Source organism: Ursus maritimus, unplaced genomic scaffold (assembly GCF_017311325.1).
Source record: "Ursus maritimus isolate PB19 unplaced genomic scaffold, ASM1731132v1 scaffold_8, whole genome shotgun sequence".
Taxonomy (NCBI): domain Eukaryota; kingdom Metazoa; phylum Chordata; class Mammalia; order Carnivora; family Ursidae; genus Ursus; species Ursus maritimus.
In genome coordinates this window covers 406,640-427,788 of record NW_024426996.1, presented here as the reverse complement: position 1 = coordinate 427,788, position 21,149 = coordinate 406,640, and the positions used below count along the sequence as shown (strand labels likewise).

Sequence of the window (21,149 nt, the reverse complement as noted above, 5' to 3'; positions counted from 1 at the left end):
CAACTCAAGGGTCACGCTTTAAACTTCTCCAAAATATCTCTGAACCTACTGTGGTATTTAAATGTAATAACTATAAAGGACATTCTATTTAAGTGTAGTAACTATAAAGAACGAGGAACCATTTAAAAATACAGATAATTAACACGTTGAGGCTATGAGCTCAGCTTTTAAAAAGGAGTAAGCACCACAGGAAGTACTAAGATCCTTCTGAATGGAACATTTGTAGAACAGAGCCTGAGGAATCGGCCAAACTGTTCTCATTTAAGTATTATTTCCGAAGATCTGTATTTATCTGAGATAGAGATAAATTAGTTTCCATTACAGAGAAAAACAAAGAATTAAAACCACTTGAGAGCATTCACATTTGTCTGAATTCACCACTTCAGTATCAGATTCTCATGTGTGGAATGAAAACCATCTTGAGGCTATTTATTAAAGAGTTTGTAAGTTCAGATGTGCAATTCCTTTATTGGAGACAGGGGTTAGGAGGAGGGCGAAAATATTCAGTATCTGATAAGGCAGACTATTTTCCCCACTCTTATTCATACAACTTCTTCAGATAAAAGTTTTTACTTACTCAAAAGAGATTTGTGAAGTGCTTTTTATATTTCAGGCTGGGAGACATCAATGTACAAAATAGACAGTCCTTCCATTTATAGTGCTCACAATATGGCAAGAAATTCAGGTACTGAACAAATCATCACAAATGCACAAGACGTCGACAGGGAACAATATAATGGAGGAGAGGAGGGAGAGGTGTCAAGACAGGTTTCTCTGAATAAAAGTGACTTTTATACGGAGATATGAAGGGGAAGCACCACTTGTCCAGTGTGTTTAGGGGATAAGGAAGTAAAAGCATCCCTTTCAGAAGGAACAGCATATGCAAAGGCCTTGAGGTGCAACAGACTATGACACATTCCAAGAGATGAAGAGGGAACAATGGGAAGAGATGGGGAGAAGACAGGAGAAGTGGGCATGAGCCAGACCAAACTAAGACCTGTTACTTTAGCCTAAAGGCAATGAGAAACTGCTGAAGAGTTTTAAGAAGAGTGCTACAATAATTTTTGTCTGAAAAGAACATCCTGGCTGCTCTATGTTAAATTAACTGGAGGAAGGCAAATAAGGTTGTAGGTTGCAGTTAGGTGGCCAGGGTAATATTTCATGCAAGAAATAATGACAGATTGAACTCAAGCATGATAGTAGAAATAGAGCATGGGAAGATTAAAGAACTATTGAAGAGGTAATGTTCACATGATCAAAATGACTTAGGGATGGATTGGAGCAGGGAAAAGAAAGAAAGGGAGTTATCAAAAATAACTCTTAGGTTTCTGGTTTAAGCAACTATTCCAGATGGCATTCCACTCATTGAGACAGGGAACCCTAGGGGGAAGGTTTAGATCCAAGTGTTGGACATGCTGAGCTTTAGGTCCCTGTGAATCAGGCAAGTGAAGACGCCAAGCAGGCAATGCGGTATAAGGTCTGGAATTGAGGAGAGATCTGGACTGAAGACATAATATTAGAAGTCATTAGAAATTCGACTGGTTATTGAAGAAGTGAAGCTAAATGAGATAGCCTAGAGAAGGTATAAAATGAGAGGAGGAAAGTGTCCGGAACAGAGCAAAGCATGAATAATACAACTTCTAAGAGGGGTAGGTTGATCTGGATAAGGCAACTTAGAAGGAACAGCCAGAGATGTAGGTAGAAAACAAGGGGGATGGTAAAGAAGATTGCTAGGAGGGTAGCTGAAGTGATGTGCCCCACCAACCAGGCTGGACAGAGAAGGAAGCAGAGACAAGTGGGGACTTGTGTTGATAACTCTATGGCACTGACTTCATATAATCAGTTACACACTTAGAAGTCTGTAACTACAGAAATAAGTCTCCAAAATAAATAACACCTCCCTACATTTTGAATCGCTGTACAGCACTTTATAGTATGCAAAATGCATTTACATTATTATTTCACTATATGCTCCTATCAACATAGTCAAGAAGGGAAGGGATTAGCTCCACACATAAATGATGGACTTGCTTAAGATCGTTCTGGTCATAAAGCCAGAATTCAGATCTAAGATTCCTGACTTGCTCTCCAATTCAGGTCTCTTTCTACTGGACCATGTCGGTCTAGCGAGAAATATCAAGATGCAATTCATTGCTCTGGTAAGTTTGCCCCAGGGTTAGTGTTCCACAGACCCTGAGAGCAGAATCTTGGGTCTGATTCCTGATTTCGGTGATGAGGGTTTTGTTCTATCTAGATAACCTGAAAGTGTGTTTTATTTTTTTAAGACTTTTTATTTATTCATTAGAGAGAAAGAGAGAAAGAAAGCGAGCCCAAGCAGGGAGGAGGGTCAGAGGGAGAGGGAGAAGCAGGCTGGATCCCAGAACCCCAGGATCATGACTCAAGCCGAATGCAGACACTTAACCAACTGAGCCACCCAGGTGCCCTGAAAGCGTGTTTTATATGCCACAAACTGAATGGTGGGGTAGAGGAAAACTACTACATGGATATATGCATAACATATATATACTTTTATTGACGACCTGAAAAGTAACATTAGGATCCAGGAAGTCCTCATTTTGATAGAAGATTAAAGATAGAAGAAGAGAGAGGAAAAAGTGCAAACTCTAGTATTCAAACCACTGTGCCATTTGAAGCCACAGGCCAAAAACAAAAGATGAATTTTAAACAGAAGTGTAAGTACACAGTATTCCACAGAACACCTGACTGCTCAGCTACAGACCGTTCCTTTTGGTACTATGAACAAATGGTTACACTGAGACACTGACCCAAATTTAGGTACAACACAAGAGGAGGCATAATTTTGACCTTAGCACTTATATTAAAGAAACATAATTTAATGATAAATCCCTCCAGCCTGAAGAGAGCCACTTAGTTGAAATAATAAGAATTTATCAAACGAGGCTTTAGCTAACAAGTACTGGGAAAATATTCTTAGTATTTTCACAATGAAACCAATGATTACATTTGTTGTTAAAATTAAATGCTGATTTCTAAAAAAACTTAAAATAGAATTACCATATGCTCCAGTATCCCACTTCTTGGTATATATGCGAAAGAGACGAAAGCAGGCTCTCAACGAGATATTGGTATATCCATACGTAGCAACATTATTCACAACAGCCAAAAGGCGGAAGCAACCCAAATGTCTACTGACAGGTGAATGGATAAACAAAATGTGGCAGGTACGTACAATGGAATATGATTCAGACTTAAAAAGGAAGGGAAAGTCAGACACACGCTTACAACATGAAGAACATTGTGCTAAGTGAAATAAGCCAGGCACGACGAGACAAATATGCAGGATTCCACTTATCTGAGGTATCTAGGGTAGCCAAACTCATAGAAACAGAAATAATGGTGGTTTCCAGGGGCTGGGAGGAGGGGAAAATAGGGAGTTGTTTTTTATTTATTTGTTTATTTTTTAACACCTTTATTTGTTCGTGAGAGAGAGAGCGCACAAGCAGAGGGAGAGGCAGGCAGAGGGAGAAGCAGGCTCCCTGCTGAATAGGGAGTCCAATGTGGGGCTCAACCCCAGGATCCAGGGATTGTGACCTGAGCCAAAAGCAGAAACCAACTGAGCCACCCAGATGACCCTGGGAGTTGTTTTATAATGGGTATGCAGTTTCAGTTTTGCAACATGAAAAAGTTCTTGAGATTGGATTCACAACAATGTGAATATACTTAATACTAGTGAACCACACACTTAAAAATGGTAGAGAGAGCAAATTTGGTGCTATGTATGTTTTACCACAATTAAAAATTTTTTAAATAAAAATAAAATAAAAAAATTAATGCCACATAGAATACTAATCTAACCACGTATTGGAATAAACTCAAGTTATTTAGACTCAGATGAAACTCAAAGAAAAATAATCCCCTTGCGGATTTTGTCATTTTTGTTAGATTTTAAGGGAAACTAGCAGTAAAATATAAGAACACATCAGCAAATATACTAATATTTGCAGAAGGCTTCTTAGTAACAAGAATCACTAATACATATAAACCTTACACTCTGGTGAAAAGTTTGATAAACCTAAATGTTAAAAAAACAATACACAGGTGTCTGACTTTGGCTCAGGTTGTGATCTCAGGGTCCTGGGATCGAGCCCCACGTTGGGCTCCCCACTCAGCGAGAAGTTGGCTTGACCCTCTGCCCCTTCCCCGGCTCATGCTCTCCCCTTTCCCTCTCTCAAATAAATAAATAAAATCTTAAAAAAATAATTTGTAAAATTACATTAGCAGTCACCTGTTTTTCTTCCTTTTCTGTTGTTACCTAAGTTCTTTTTTTTTTTTTTTAAGATTTTATTTATTTATTTGACAGAGATAGAGACAGCCAGTGAGAGAGGGAACACAAGCAGGGGGAGTGGAAGAGGAAGAAGCAGGCTCATAGCAGAGGAGCCCGATGTGGGACTCAATCCCAGAATGCCGGGATCACGCCCTGAGCTGAAGGCAAACGCTTAACGACTGAGCCACCCTGGCGCCCCTGTTGTTACCTAAGTTCTAAAGCACGCTTCAGGAAAGAAATCTAGGAAGACAAAGATTCTTCACAAAAATCCATATAATCTTTTGGTTCTGATTTCAGGTTTCTAATCCCATGAAGCAGGCAGGAAAGAGATGCCCAACTTCTGAAATACTATGGGTGTCTTCCAACAAGCATTTCACATGCCAGCATATCCCATCCTCAAGGCTAAAGCCCCCACCCCTTGCAAGACCGTTACCTTTCGAATGAAGTTGACATGGCACTGGCCCCTCTGCACAGGCGGAGGGCAGTCTGGAGGCACGGAGTAGCTCGTGTGAGCTTTGCTCCGCTGGGCAGCATACAACACTGGTGACTGGAAACGCAGCTCAAGGGAGTTCACATCTCTAACCACACTGGTAATATCAAAGCTCTGCATTAAAGGAAAGAACAGATGTGGAAGTAGACTCGTGTGTAAAATTTTAGAGAGAGATATATAAAAACATAGGAAAGATGCATAAAATAATTGAAATCTTTAAGGTTAGCCTTTTTGGGGTAGAAAGCACTTCATTGAAATAGTATAACCTAGCTGCCTGCTTACAGGCACAAGTGAACACATTCTCCTACCCAAAAGCAGACTTCCAGGTTTCCCCTTCCATATGCACTGACAGATGATGGTCCTAGGCAAAGAGAGCAAGTAGAAAATATCTCTAGCCCTGGAATGTCTGCTCTGGCTATTTACATGTGGCCTTGAACTGCCAAGGAATTTCCTAGATGCTTCGTGACAGCCTGACTCTCTGGTATGAACAGCATGTATTTCTAAGTCATAAGTTATTTTTGTTTTGAAAAGTCTACCCTTGAATGGAGATCAGGATGTGATACCTTAATGTAATTATTCCAGAAAGAAAAGGACATTTTCTGTTTTAGTAGTTTGTCAATTGGTGTTTTGCATGAAACTCTGGATCACCAAACAACAGAGAAGGGAATAGCACTTGCTGAACACTCCTCGTGTGCCAAGAACTGTGTCAAACATTTTCTATAATTAGCTTATTAAGGAGTCACAGCAACTCCATAGGGTCTGTGGTGTTTTCATCATTCTACAGTGAGGCAACTGAGAAAGAAAGTGACTTACCCAGTGCAAACAGCTTGTACCCGCCTACATGGACCATTATGCCCTTACCGTTCTTTACTCAGAACAATTAACACACAAACACATACATGTAGGTTTTAATCTGATGTCCCTGTATACTTACATATCTTTTGAACATGTTGCCTGTTCTCCCAATAGGAACACTATTTAGCAGGACTTTTGCAACTGTATCGACGCCCTCAAAAATCAAATTCATTTTTTGCCATTTGCTTAAAAAAGAAAAGATTTTTAAAACAAGATGTATAAAACATTAACTTAGATAAATCTTTTTTTATTAGTTAAAAACGAAAGGAATAAATATTTCATGGAAAATACACATTCTTAAAAGGCAGTTTCCAATGAAATTTTCCTAAGTATTTGTTTAATACATTTTTAAAATTTAAATTCAATTAATGAGCATAGAGTGTATTATTAGTTTCGGAGGTAGAGTTCAGTGATTCATAGCTGCACCCAGTGCTCATTACATCACGTGCCCTCCTTAATGCCTGTCACCCAATCACCCCATCCCCTCACCCTCCTCCCCTCCAGCAACTCTCTGTTTGTTTTTGTTTAGAGTCTCTTATGGTTTGTCTCCCTCTCAGGTTTCATCTTGTTTCATTTTCTCCTCTCTTCCCCTATTCTGCCTTGTTTCTTAAATTCTGCATATCAGTGAGATCATATGATAATTGTCTTTCTCTGATTGACTTATTTTGCTTAGAATAATACCCTTGCTATGCTGAGTGATCTAGCTTACCTTTCTTCTTGTATTTCAATTGCCATAAAATCAAGAGCACAGCTTGTAATTTCCAAATGTACTGACTTTTTTCTAGGACTTAACAAAATTCTTATGATAATTAAATAGTAAATATAAAGCATTTTCAGAAAATACTGCATTTACTGACACTATCTAAGAGAACACATTAACTAAGAAGTATCTATGCATTTAATGAATATTATGTGCCCAGCAGTCTGCTAAGCCCTACGAGGAACTAAAACACTCTGAATTTAAGGAATCTGCAATCTAGTTGCCATTCAAGCCTAAAACACAGGAATAAAGAGAAAACTTTCAATCTCTTCTACTTTATAGTATAGTCTTGTTGGACAGACTACAAGTGTTATCAGAGCTTATGTCACAAGGAAAGACCTCAAGAAAGAAACAAGAATCTAAAGATGAATAGAATAAATAAAATGTGGTATACCCATGCAATAAAATATTATTTAGCAATAAAAAGAAATGAAGTACTGGTGAATGTGACAACATGGATGAACTCTGAAAACATTACTATGCTAAGTGAAAGAAGCCAGTCACAAAGGACCACATGTTGTATGGTTCCATTTATGTGAGATTCCCAGAAGAGATAAATCCATAGAAAATGAATCAGTGGTTGCCTAGTGCCGGGATAGGGATGAGAGAATGGGGACTTTGAGAATGGGAAATGACTGCTAATGGGTATGGCTTTCTCTCTGAGGTGCGGATAGTGATGGTGACACAACTCTTTGAATACACTAAAAACTACTGAATTGTGTACTTTAAAAGGGTGAATTGTATGGTTTGTGAATTAGGTCTCAATAGTTTTTTGTTGTTGTTTTAATGAGTAGAAATGTCTAGGTAGGGGTGCCAGTTAAGCGTCTGCCTTCGTTTCAGGTCATAATGTCAGGGTTCTGGGACCAAGCTCCGCATCAGGCTCCCTGCTCAACAGGGGTCTGCTTCTCCCTCTCCCCTTGTTCCTCCCCTGTGCTCATGCTCTCCCTCTTTCTGTCAAATAAATAAATAAAATCTTAAAAAAAAAAAAAAAGATAACAGACTAGTTTCAGGTGTGGAGGTTGTGCTAAAGAGCTGAAGGGAAGAATCTGGTCAAGTCCGCAGGGCAGGAGGGGACACAGGAAGTGGGACAGGAATAAGCAAGATTAAGGAGTATTTTCACAGACAGGCAGAGAAAATTAAACTGGTTTTGTCAATTAAAAGGAAGACACTGTCAGGGAGCCTGGGTGGCTCAGCTGGCTAAGCATCCAACTCTTGATTTTGGCTCAAGTGATGATCTCAGGGTTGTAGGACTGAGGCCTCCCCACACCCACCCCCACCCCGTGGAGCCAGCCTGGGGCTCCTATTGGGCAGGGAGTGTGTCTGAGAGTCTATCCCTCTCCCTTAGCCCCTCCCCCAACTCAAGCTCTCTCTCACGCATGCTCTCTCTCTCCCTAAAATAAGTAAATAAACCTTAAAAAAAAAAGGAAGACGCTGTCATTCTTCTTCTTTTTTAAGATTTTATTTGTTTATTTACTCGTGAGAGAGAGGGAGAATCTCGAGCAGACTCCCCCACTGAGTGTGGAGCAAGAGGCAATGTGGGGCTCAATCTCAAGACCCAGAGATCATGACTTGAGCTGAAACCAAGAGTCAGATGCTTAACCAACTGCAGGTGCCCCGACACTGTCATTCTTTTTTTTTTAATTTTTTATTATGTTATGTTAGTCACCATACAGTACATCATTAGTTTTTGATGTAAAGTTCCATGATTCATTGTTTGCATATAACACCCAGTGCTCCATGCAATACGTGCCCTCCTTAATACCCATCACCACCAACACTGTCATTCTTGAGCAAGAACATCATGGTGAAACCAATATTTTGGAAGATGAATCTAATGTTTGGGGAAGATGAGTCTAATGTTGCCATATACAAGACCAGAGAATAAAAAGACAAAGCAAGAAATTTAGTGATGCGGCTTTGGCCTAATTGCAGACACTCATTAACAACAGCCTAGGCAAATATGGAAACTGGGAAATGAGGAGAAAGGGGCTGAATCAAGAAAAATGATAGGCAGAAATTAACAGGACTCAGAAACAGACCACATAAAGAGATGAAGAAAAGACAGTATAAGCCAAAACACCTTAGGCACAGAAGATCAGCACAATGGTGCTGCACTAAGAGAAACAATAAGGCTGTGAAAATACAAAGTTTAAGTGGGAAAGTCAATTGTTTAAATTTTGGATATGCTGAGTTGAAGATGAAAGAGGATCCCTTACAGAGATATTTTAAGTATTATCTGGAAATAAGAGCCTGAGCACCACAGTCTGGATTTATTTCTCTTTTAAGAGGCTCGTAAATAATTACCCAAAAAAAAGTCATACAAAAGGGACAGAAGATTTTTTTTATATAGCAATAATGGTGGTAGATATAACTGGGTTACTTTCTGCTACATGAAACATACTGAACTGTACTATGCTTTTCCTCGTGGCTTCAGGACATATATAAGGCCAATGCCATGGCCTCGATGGCTGATTAACACCAAACGGAACGAATGCTCTCTCTCTGATCCTACTTGACAAATTATAAATACACACACTCTGTTGATTATTATGGGGTGGGGGGCAGAGAGAAGGAAATGGAAATGAAAGAACTGACTAGGTGTAGGTGACTCCATTATAACCACTGGAAGAATGACTGAGTAAGACATAATTTCATGACCGATGGTCACTGGCACCATTCTTATGTACAAATCAAAACACAAATCAGATGTTCACTTTTATAGGACAAGGCTTTAGTCTCACAACTCTCTGACATGCAACCTAAACAAAAGATTATTGCAGAGAAAGAAAAAGATCAATAATAACAGCTTAATAGAGATGTAGATGTACTTATATACACACACGTACCTAATGTTAAAGGGGATTTTAAATTTCTTGCTGTAAGTCCAGTTATCCAAGGAGATCCATCTGTAGCCAAGGTCATTAAATCTATAGTAAGGATCCTGTTGATAAAAATTACGGTAGATGATTATGTAAAAATAAATAAATTAAATAAACATGACATAAATTATTAACAACAGCTCTTTGTCACCTAAAAATTAGTGAACTCTTGGCCTAGGAGTGTAAGCATTTTACATGCTCACACATCCCATCCATTTAACTTCCAACGAAGTTAACATAGCATTCAGGTAACTAAAAACCACTAAAAAATGTTTTTTTAAAAAGTCCAACAAAATTCCTCAATGAAAGAGCTTTGAGATAGAAATAACATAGTTTCATTATCAATGAGAACATGTATGGAGATTAAGATTACCTGCCCTTGTTAAAACCAAACACAGAACCTCCGAGGTATTAGCAGAGATTAAAAGTCAGAATTTCTGGTGTGTAGCCGTCAGTCTGTTCTTTTTTTTTTTTTTTTTAAGATTATTTATTTATTTATTTATTTAACAGAGAGAGAGAGCATGCAATGCAGCACGAGCAGGGGGAGCAGCAGAGGGAGAGGGAGAAACAGGCTCCCCACTGAGCAGGGAGCCCACAGGAGCCCCATCCCAGGACCCTGAGATTATGACCTGAGCCAAAGGCAGACACTTAAAAGGATTGAGTCACCCAAGCGCCCTGGCCTTCACTCTCCTATAGCCCTTTTATTCTCATCGTGCTTATTGCTGCCACTATCCCAGCTGGCCTCAAGGCAATGGTTTTCCTCTACTACCCAACCATCAGCAAAACTCCCACCCTTGGATTCACCTAGCACTTCCAAAGTTATTTTTCACCAAGCTTACTAAGTGAGCACAAAAAGGACCTCTACAGAGACTACACAGGAAGCAGAGATACCATCAAACTGACAAACTTCAGGTTGCCCATATTACCCTACCCAGGTTAGCAAACTACAATCCATGGGCCAAATGCAGCTCACTGCCTGTCTCTGTGTGGTCAGTGAGCTAAGAATGGATACGTGTCAATAAATAAAGCTTTACTGGAACACAACCATGCCCATTCCTTTACAAATCATATATGGCAGTTTTCATGCTACAATAGCAGAGCTGAGTAGGTATGACAGAGGCCATATGACCCATGATGCCTAAAATCGTGTCCAGGCCTTTACTGAAAACGGTTGCCAATCTCTGCCCCAGGCAACAGGACTGCTGGGTGTTCACAGATGCTGTTCTCACTGAGTGCCCAGCCCCAGGTCCTTCCTTTCATAATACTTAGAGCTCTTTCTTCTCCTACCCATTTTCCATGCTTTACCTTCCAGATGAGGACACAGTGGTAAGTGAAGCTTTTTGGTCCATCTTTCCGTGAACAACATCACAGCTACAATGAAGGAAACGGTGCAGTCTTCTCCAACTGGGACAGGGCCAAGGATGATTTCCTCAGAGACTGCATCTCCAGATGGAGAAAGAAAAGCCAACTTTGTCTAACTTCCACAGATGACCAAGTTAGGTTGGCAAGGGCCAGCTGGGCACCTGCTCGGAGCACAAGTCAGTAAGAGGCACTGCAGCACGGCTGGGTGTGTATCAACATGGAAAGAATCTATCTGCCAGAAATTGGTCCCAACTAGAAGAAATATTTTATTTTATTTTTTTTTAAGATTTTATTTATTTATTTATTTAACAGAGATAGAGACAGCCAGCGAGAGAGGGAACACAGCAGGGGGAGTGGGAGAGGAAGAAGCAGGCTCACAGTGGAGGAGCCTGATGTGGGGCTCGATCCCATAACGCCAGGATCACGCCCTGAGCCGAAGGCAGACGCTTAACCACTGTGCCACCCAGGCGCCCCAGAAATATTTTATTTTTAAGATTTTATTTATTTTTAGGTAATCTCTACACCCAATGTGGGGCTCGAACTCACAACCCCAAGATCAAGAGTCACATGCTCTATTTACTACGCCAGCCAGGCGCCCCTGGAAGAAGTATTTTAATAAGCTACTAGGGAAGGGTATAGTTAATGAGATTTAGTAACAACTGATAATCACCAAACTGACTTTTAACAGCTGATTAACAGTGAGATTTTATTCTGCTAAGTGGGGTGTGCCAGGCCCAGCCAACTGGTTTCCTTTCCTGCTCTACACACACACACACACACACACACACACACACACACACACAACTCAGCCTCTCTGATGAATAAGCATAGAATAAATATTTAAGGACACAGGTTTAAAGAAGTACCTAATTATTAGACTGTCCATGTGTCTCCACCCAGCCTTATTTATAACTCTATACTGTGGACTTAGTCCAATACAGTTAAAAATAACATGAGAAGGAAGGTGTGAAGGCTGACGCAGTTGCAACAGGTCATCCTGCTAAGCCGTGGGCTGGCTGATGCTCTGGCTTGTGGGGCACAAGTCCCCTTCCCGTCTCCCAGCCCCTTGAAGGAAGCTGCTTGTTGAGTTCAGGAGGGCAAGCTTTGCAGATATATTTTTTCTAGACCAATAGAATTTAGAGGTTAAAATTTTTCTTTTACTTGAAAGAAACCAATCTGAAAAGGCTACATACTACATGACTCCAACTACATGATGCTCTGGAGAAGGCAAAACCATGTTAATAGTAAAAAGGTCAGTGGTTGCAGGGCACCTGGTGGCTCAGTTGGTTGACCATCTGACTCTTGGTTTCAGCTCAGGTCATGATCTCAGGGTTGTGAGATCGAGCCCCACACTGGGCTCTATCTCAGTGGGGGTTCTGCTTGAGATTCTCTTTTTCCCTCTCCCTCTGCCCACCCCCACTCTCTCTCTCTAATAAATAAGTAAATCTTAAAAAAAAAAAAAAAAGATGAGTGGTTGCCAGGGATTAAGGGAAAGAGGGGTGAATAGGCAGAACACAGAAGATTTTGAAGTCAGTGGAACTCCTCTAAATGATACTTTAATGGTGAATACATGTCACAATAAATTTGTCAAAACCCACAGAATATACAACACCAGGAGTGAACTCTAATATAAATTATATACATACGGTGATAATGATGTGTCAGTGTAGGTTCACTGATGATAACAAATGTACCACTCTGGTGGAGGGATGCTGATAATGGGGGTGCTGTGCATGTGTGTGGAGGGGGGTATATATGGAAACGTCTGTATTTCTCACTCAATTTTGCTGTGAACCCAAAATTACTCCAAAAGATAGAGTCTACAAAAAAATTTCCTCGAAGGGAAAATATCTTACCCTCCCTAAAATAAAGATTGCAGAAGCTTAGATTACATTTATAATAACTATTCCAAATGCTAAGCAACCAACGTAATTTAATTCCAGAGTGGTCTGACCCCCTTTGCTCATATTAAAATTCTGAGTCCTATTTAAAGCTAACAGCCCAGTCTCTCTGCTCCTCGAAGAAAGCTGTTCTTCTGGTCCTTCTGCTTAATTTGTGGTACTCAAACTCACCACCATGTCTTCTGAAGAAGGGAAGATTTTTGTGGGAGGGCTCAACTTCAACCCCAATAAGCAGGCTCTGGAAGACCACTTGAGCAGCTCTGGCCCTATTTCTGAGGTGGTTGTTGTCAAGGGCTTGTGAGACTCAACAATCCTGGGGTTTTAGTTTCATCACCTTCACCAAACCAGAGTGTGTCTCAGATGCCAAGCGAGCCATAAATGGAGAGTCTCTGGATGGTCACCAGATCCACACGGATCACTCTGGCAAGTCGGCCAGGGGAACTGGAGGGGGTGCCTTTGGGGCCCCGGGGCAAGGTTGCAGCCACTCTAGAGGTGGTGGGGACCAGGGCTTTGGGGGTGGCAGATATGAAGACCCAGAGGATATGGATATGGGAGGCCAGAGTGTTTACGACCGCTACACTGGAGGAAGTGACAGAGGCAATTATGACAACGGACATGAGGCATGTGCGTCTACTGCAGCTACGCAGGAATAAAACTTGTGACCCAGGCCAGCCTTCCACACGGTTGTCCCTACGAAGATTTGTAAGGCTACACTGAAACATCTGTTTTAGTGCATCAACTTCCATTTTTGAACCGAACTCCCAAGGTAGCTTGTTAAAGACGATTTAGAAAGCTCCATGTGTTTTTTAAAATTTTTCTCCATTTAAAGACAAATCCTGGGACATTTGTAGAGCCTAGGATTTTTCCTTTTACCACTTTTTTAGTTTGGGCTCTCAGAATTATCAGTTCTGGCAAAAAAAAAAAAAAAAAAAGGCCAGAGTGCTTTAAAAATAATAATAATAATAATGTGCATGTAGGGACATTTTAGAAGCCTGTATACAATGTTTATTAGGAGTGGGAAGCCATTTCCAAATGCAATTATAAGAAATCAAGAACGTGATTAGAGGTTCTTTTTTTTTTTTTATTCAGGGTCACCACCCTGATCACATAGAAGTTTCTTTAAAATATATGTGAATGTCATTTTTTTTTAATACTGAAAGAAAAGAATATTCTGTTGTGTCTCATTTTGCATTTAGGATGTCCTTCACAGCACTGATTAAAAAGTTGAAAACCGAAAACAAATAAAAAATAAATAAAATGAAGCTTACAGAAGTTCAGTGTTACACCTGATGACTAAGAAGCCATTAAGTCACTGAGTTGTTAAGCAAACCCATGAGCCCTAAAAAACAACAGAAGTATCATCTGTTGTCCAGGATAGGTACTCACATACTCTTATCTTCATAACAAACACATGTGGTAAATACCGTTTACAGAGGAAGAAACGAAAGCTCCAAAAGACTCCACTCCCGAGGTCCCACAGCTCAGCAGGACATCCAGGAACTAAATCAACTCAGTCTAACACAAGGTCTATCCTACAGGGCCTCATTCCACATACACTTACACTTTCATACCAGATGATCACCTGACCCAAGGGGAGAGGTATTATCATTTCCATTTATCAACAAAGAGTCCAAGGCTGGAGCACTGATTCAGACCCAGGGCGTCTGGCTCCAGAGTCCACACACTCCATCATTACCTAATACTGCCATCAATGTCACAAATGCCACCAACAGTTACAATGTCAGTGCTACCTACCAAGCAGGAACCAGGAGATAAACATGCTATATAAAGTCTGTGCTACTTATTTATAATTGGCATTTACCATGCTTGCTGTATCTCAACAAACTATGTGGCATCACACCATACAAACAACATTATCAGTCTCATTTTCTCTGTAAGCTTCTGAACTTCATCTGTTATGATTGCTTACACATACATAAATTCCTTAACCAGGTATAGCTGCCACTCCCCAGTTCTGCTTCAATCCAATGCCTGATTTTATCCCAGACATAATTACTTCAAATAGAGTTAAATAAAGAAAAGGAAGTCTTTGCAGCTGTTTCATACATAGATATTTTCTTGGACACTTAGGCAAAAAAAATACAGTTTAAGAAAACATTTATTCAAAAATGAGCAAAAGTAAACAATATGTTGAGTAAACAATATATTAAGATACACAGATATTTGGTAAAACCTTAATTTGTAAAAAGCAAGAAAATCGGTAATTCAGGATAGTGGTTACCTTAGGGGGAGGCAGGTGATGGGACTGAAATAGGCAAGGTAATTGCAACAATGTTAGCTATGCGCAGGCTCATAAACTTGATGGTAGGTGCATAGGTATTCATTTAATTATTAGACTTTAAAAATCACAAACACACTTGGGCCTATAACTTTCCATGTATCGGATACTATATAATAAAAAGAAAAGAAAAAAATGTTCACGGGAAGCTAAGCTACTCTAACCTACATTGGGGTATTTATGTGTTCCACTCCGAAGAAGCTACTCTCTCCAAACCTCAGTTTGCCCATCGCCAAAAGGAGCCTGAGCTACAATTCTTACTTCAGAAGACTCACAGGTGCATGAGATTCAAGTTCATGAGTCAAAACATTTTGGTTGGCCTTAACATCATTTCTGCCTAAAGTCCTTACACTAGTAAATACTGCTTCATGTCTACCACAGCTCTAGGTAAAGATGGGAACTCCTTGTCTTCTGGCCAAAGAGAATTTAAAAGGGGAATTTAGAAGGAGAAACAAGGTGCTGTTCTTAGCTCACTCCACAGTGCCAGGCTAGAACTCAGGGAAGATCAGCATAAATGACAGGAGAGAGATCCTTGACTAACGTGAAGGGTTACAGGGGCCACAGCTCACACTTGCTCAGGGAGCAAGGTTGGGCAGTTGAACAGATCCACAACCATAGTTCCTGCCTCTGAGACGAAGCTGGGGGAGAGGGGAGCTGACAGGTAAGAGCAGCAGTGGGGAGCAAACTTGTTCAAGTCCCAGCTCGGCCCTAATACCTATGGAGTCCTGTGAAGCTCATACAACACCACTATACTTCTGTTTTCTCAGTTCTAGAACAGGGATAATAATAGTACCTCCCAGGATCAGTATGAAAATCGCAAGAGGTAACAACATGTGGAAAGTGCTTAGAACCATTCACTGCATATAGCAAGCACTCAACAAATGATAGCTGTCGTTACTGTTACAGCTACTGATCTGAGATGACTTCTAGGATATGTCAAGTTAAAGAAAAAAGTCATTACCAAACAATATGCACAGAATATGATCATCTGTGGAGAGAAATGTAGATAAATCTATATGTATATAGACATGTATCACAAGATACACGAATATACACAAGAATCTGGTTGACAGTGTTGTTTCTGTGGAAGGGAACTAGAAAACTAGGAAAGGGGAAGGAAGAGACTTGCTTTCATTATGTGCCACACTTTAAAATTTTTTTTATCATTACAGTTAACAATATGGTCCTCCCAAACCCCACGCAGTCAAAAATCTGCTAATTAACTTTTGACTCTTCAAAATTAACTACTAATAGCCTACTATTGACCAGAAAACTTACCAATAATATAAACAGTCAATTAACATGTTTTGTGTATGTATTATATACTGTATTCCTACAATAAAGTAAGCTAGAAAAAAGAAAATGTTACTAAAGAAATCAGAAGGAAGAGAAAACACATTTATAGTACTGAAAAAAATCTGAGTGTAAGTGGACCCGCACAGCTCAAGGACCAATTGTATATCCTTTACCTATTTCTAAAAGTCATTAAAAGTAGTTGAGCTCTTTTTAAAGAGGAAAACAATAAGCTAGGTTGATAGCAGTACCAAGGACTAGGCGGGGATGGTTATAAGATGCTGTAGGCTAGCCCTACAAGATCCAACAGGAAGCAACATATGTGAGAAGAAACAAGAATGGCATCAATATTCCAGACCTCATTCACTGAGAAAATATTGGTGGTTTTATTAGAAATGGATAAAAGAAGAGAAACTAAAGATTAGGAGAATTGAGAGGAGAGGCATTAGGATATATTGAGTTTCAATACTCCATGAAGACATTCAGGTAGAAGAGTGGAGCAAAATTTCCAGCCACAAATCATGAGGACAGGGTTAAAAATCAAGGTACTGGAGCAGCTCTGGCCCCCAGAGCCACACAGATCTGGCACAGATGGCCGAAACTAAAAGATTTCCAAAAGACAGAGAACAGAGAAGAAGGGACGTGTGGACTGACCCTCAGGAATTGCTTGCGTTTATCAAGAACTTTGAGCAAATGCGATGCTTTTGGTGGTACATTTTGAACAGTCACTGTTTTCACTGGACATCTTTAAATTAAAACAGTAATTTTTCTCTTTGCTTACTATTTATTCTTGCCAACAGGCAATATGGACGTGAAAAGATGTGTGTTGAATCCCTGTCCCATCATTTAATAGATGCAATGATCCTAGGCCATAACCTCTCTGAGCCTCAGTTAGTGTAAGTAACGATAACCTTCTTCACAGGGTTGTGAGGGCAATTATATGACCAGCTGCACCTGAGAGGGTCAAGGAGAGTGCACTGCACATGGAAGACATGAAATCATTATTATACAAAGATGAATTTCATAGTCTAGGTTGACTATGTATACTTACATGTGATAAAGACCAACCAGCTCTTATCTAAAGATTCAACTGTCAGATGTTCCTTTGATTCCCAGTGTTGGGCCATGACAAGCAAACCCTTTTATGCCCTAAACACACCCCACAAGGCATCAAACGGAGGAGGAGGAGGAGGAGGAGGAGGAGGAGGAGGGGGAGGAGGAGGGGAAGGGGGGGGAGAAGGGGGAGAAGAAGGGGGAGAAGAAGGCAGTGGTGGCTTAAAAACCTCATGGTTCTCTCTTCCCCAAAACTGAATGACTATTTCTGCTCAAATTTAAACTTCAAATACAGAGTCCTAAGCTAATTTATCTCCTTAATGTCACTCATCGTTTAAGCAAACTACAGATCTTTCAATGATTCCTTTTCTAGAAGCTTTTGAGATCATTTCGCATCATAAAATTATCAAATAAAATCAAATATTCCATTTTTAAGTCTTTTGTAGTAGGTGAGTACAGACACCAGAAAAAGTACCTTCTATTTACGGATAAATTTATATTTGGTCATTTTGGACCATATCATGAGACTTCCCCCTCTGAAACACAACAAAAATATTCATATGGGTGAAAATGGTATTATACTTAGAGATCGATAGTGAAATATGTGAGGATGAAATGATGTGATGTCTAAATAAGGGGAGGCATAGTGAATGGAGGAAGAAACAAAATGAACTGTGTTGAAGCCAGGGTAATGGGTAAACGGGAGTTCATTTCGCTACTCTTTTTTGTGTTTGTTTGAAATTTACCATAACAAAAAGGTCTTAAAAGTATATTTACATGGCAATTGTCTCTTGGCTACTTCAAGAGTACAAAAATATACATTTATCCACACTGGTGCACATATTTTATTAGAATTTATTTATGAGTGATCATCAGCAGATTAGGGCCTCCATGGACAGACTTATGGCTCTTAGGACAGAATGACAGCTCCTAGGACAGAATGATTAAGACTAATTCATCAATCACAGGTAGAGTTACCATGATATAATCTTAACATTTATATTTTACAAATTTACATATCTAAAAAATCTTCTCTGATCATCTGTCCCAATTATATAAGAAGGATATAAGATAGTCATAAAATTTAGAGAAAAAGTCCTAAGAATTTGGTGCCTACCATTTTTTAGTATATGCGTATATTCATATATATATATGTAATATATTTTCTTCCACTTTTAAGTGATTTCAAATATGTGCACATCTTCATAATGGAGTCTATGCAGTTATTAAAAATTATTCTAGACCTATACTTATAGACACAGATACAGAAAGATGTTCACCATATATTTTAAATAAAGAAGTACTTACAATACCATGTCAGGAATTGATTTCATTTTTATATTATTGTATTTGTATATACTTAAAAAATATGGAAAGATACACATAAAAAATTTTACAGTGGTTACTTCTGCTTTGTAGTATGCCCTTGTTCTTTATATTTTATATTTTTGTGCATCAATTTTTTTGTTCAAGAAGCATTAAACATTTATAATTCTTTAAAAAATAATTTTAAGAGGGGGAATAAGAAAATTGTCAGTATGCGAGAATTTCATACATGAAAAAATAATGTTTTATGTCAGTGAACAAAAGAGAAATTGTTAAATTATGGGATATAAAAAACTAACCATCTGAAAAACTCAAATGGATCAATATTTTAAATATGTAAAGGAATTATGAAGATACTTATAAAAGGAAATAACTGTAAATTATTTAATAGGGGAGAAAGGAATTACTTTTAAAGTATAATATCGAAGACAAAAACAATCATTAAAAGAAAAAACCTTACAAGATTTCAATATGTAAAACTTTAAAACAGCTATAAGACAAAATACATCATTAACAAAAGAGACATTTTTTGAAAATACATAACGAGGTCTAACAAATCTGTACTTTAAGATGACTAGCCAACAGAAAAATAAAGAACACAAGCAAGTAACCCCAAATCACCAATAAACATGACATAAACATAAGAAAGATGTTCAGGGGCGCCTGGGTGGCACAGCGGTTAAGCGTCTGCGTTCGGCTCAGGGCGTGATCCCGGCGTTATGGGATCGAGCCCCACATCAGGCTCCTCCACTATGAGCCTGCTTCTTCCTCTCCCACTCCCCCTGCTTGTGTTCCCTCTCTCGCTGGTTGTCTCTCTCTCTGTCAAATAAATAAATAAAATCTTAAAAAAAAAAAAAAAGAAAGATGTTCAATCTTACTATAAATTGTGTTTGGTTTTGCTTTTTAAAACAATGTCCAAATGGGGCACCTAGGTGGCTCAGTCAGTTGAGCGTCCCACTCTTGATTTTGCCTCAGGTCATGATCTCAGGGTTGTGGGATTGAGCCACCCCCTCCACCAGGCTCCCTGCTCAGCAGGGAGTCTGCTTGAGATTCTCTCTCTCCTTCTCCCTCTGCCACTCCCTCTGCTCACATGTGACTGCACTCTTTCTCTAAAATAAATAAATAAATCTTTTAAATAAATAAATAAATAATGTCCAAATCTAGCACCTAAAATGAGCACTCTGATAAAATGATAACGGGAGTGTAAACTGTTACAGTTTTCATTGAGAAAAACTTAGAACTACATATTAAAAGACTGAAAAAGTGCATACCCTATGAATCAGCAATTGCACTTCTAAGAATTGTCTAAGAAAATCAGGATATACACTAAAATCTAGTTAAAAGGATCTTCATCAAAGAATAGAAAACACTGAGTCAGATAACTATCCAACAGTAAGTGATTGATTATAAATGGTAGCAAATATACACAATGAAATCAAAAAGAGCACTTAAACATGGTTTGTAGAAATACGTTTATCATATGTAAAACTATAAAAAATATTCTTTATAAAAGAGTTGTTAGACTCTATATTTAAATAGTTATCAAAAATGTGTAGAGACAGAAAAGTTCTGAATGGATATAGTATATTTTTAAATTTTAATAGTAGTTATCTCTGAAAGCCAGGTTTCCGAGTTTTCTTCTTCTCACCTATATTTTCTAATTTTGGCACACTGAGAATATCTCTTACCTAAAAAAAAAGAAAAATGTGAGACACTTGGGTGGCTCAGCCAGTTGGGTATCTGCCTCCAGCTCAGGTCATGATCCCAGGGTTCTGGGATCAAGTCCGGCATCCACCTCCAAGCTTGGCGGGGAGCCTGCTTCTCCCTCTGCCTGCCGTTCCCCTGCTTGTGCTCTCTCTCTCTCTGATAAATAAACAAACAAACAAATAAATAAATAAAATCTTTTTAAAATTTTTTTAAAAAGCTTTTCAAACTTACAGCACTGAGGAATTGCACAGGAAAGCTGAGAACATTCTTAACGAGTCCCCTTATCTAAGCACTTAGTGTATCATATGGTGATAGTTAGGTTTTCTGCCTCACAAGAGTGTGACCTCTCACAAGATAGAAACTGAGTCTTACTCATTTTTTTTTGTAATGCATACCTTAGTGTGTGGTATAATAGGCTGAATGAATGAATGAATGATCACCTTTATCAGGGAGCCCAAAGGCTCTCGAAGACACCTCAGATTTAGATTCTGTATGGGAAACACAGTCACCCATGAAACACCCAAGGCTGGCCAGAGGAGCCTCTCAGGAAAGACGAATTCTATTTCACTAACGGCTCAGACCAAAAAATCCTCAAGTTTTCTTTGACCCCTCTTTCTTTCACACCTCACACCCAATCGTCTGACAAATCCAACTGAACAAATCCTGTTAGTTCTACATTTAAAATGTATTCTCAAAAGATTTCTCACCATTTCACCACTACCACCTTGGTCCAAGCAGGAAGTCATCTCCTAACCATTTGAGGGCAACAGTCCTCTACTTAGTGCCCATGCTACCATTCTGTTGCACTGTGGTCTTCACACAGCCAAAATGACCTTCTAACAGGCAGATCCATTTACGCAACTTTATGCTCCAAAGTCCCAATAGCATCCCCACTACATGTAGAATGAAATACAAGGT

The 21,149-nt window shown here is 39.3% G+C and overlaps 1 protein-coding gene across 4 annotated transcripts in view; it reads right to left on the bottom strand.

Moving 5' to 3' along the window:
* MANBA (mannosidase beta) overlaps window positions 1-21,149 on the bottom strand; it is a 118,320-nt gene that overhangs the window by 94,351 nt on the left and 2,820 nt on the right. For 2 of the 4 annotated variants that reach the window (XM_008707214.2, XM_040625055.1), the window contains exons 2-4: window positions 9,258-9,352; window positions 5,731-5,836; window positions 4,740-4,910 (exon numbers count right to left, since the gene is read on the bottom strand). In XM_008707214.2, the coding sequence (XP_008705436.2) occupies window positions 4,740-4,910; window positions 5,731-5,836; window positions 9,258-9,352 (372 nt within the window). Of the gene's footprint in view, window positions 1-4,739; window positions 4,911-5,730; window positions 5,837-9,257; window positions 9,353-10,595; window positions 10,814-20,212; window positions 20,273-21,149 lie in introns of those variants that run through there. The other 2 variants (XM_040625056.1, XM_008707215.2) reach the window with 2 other exon arrangements.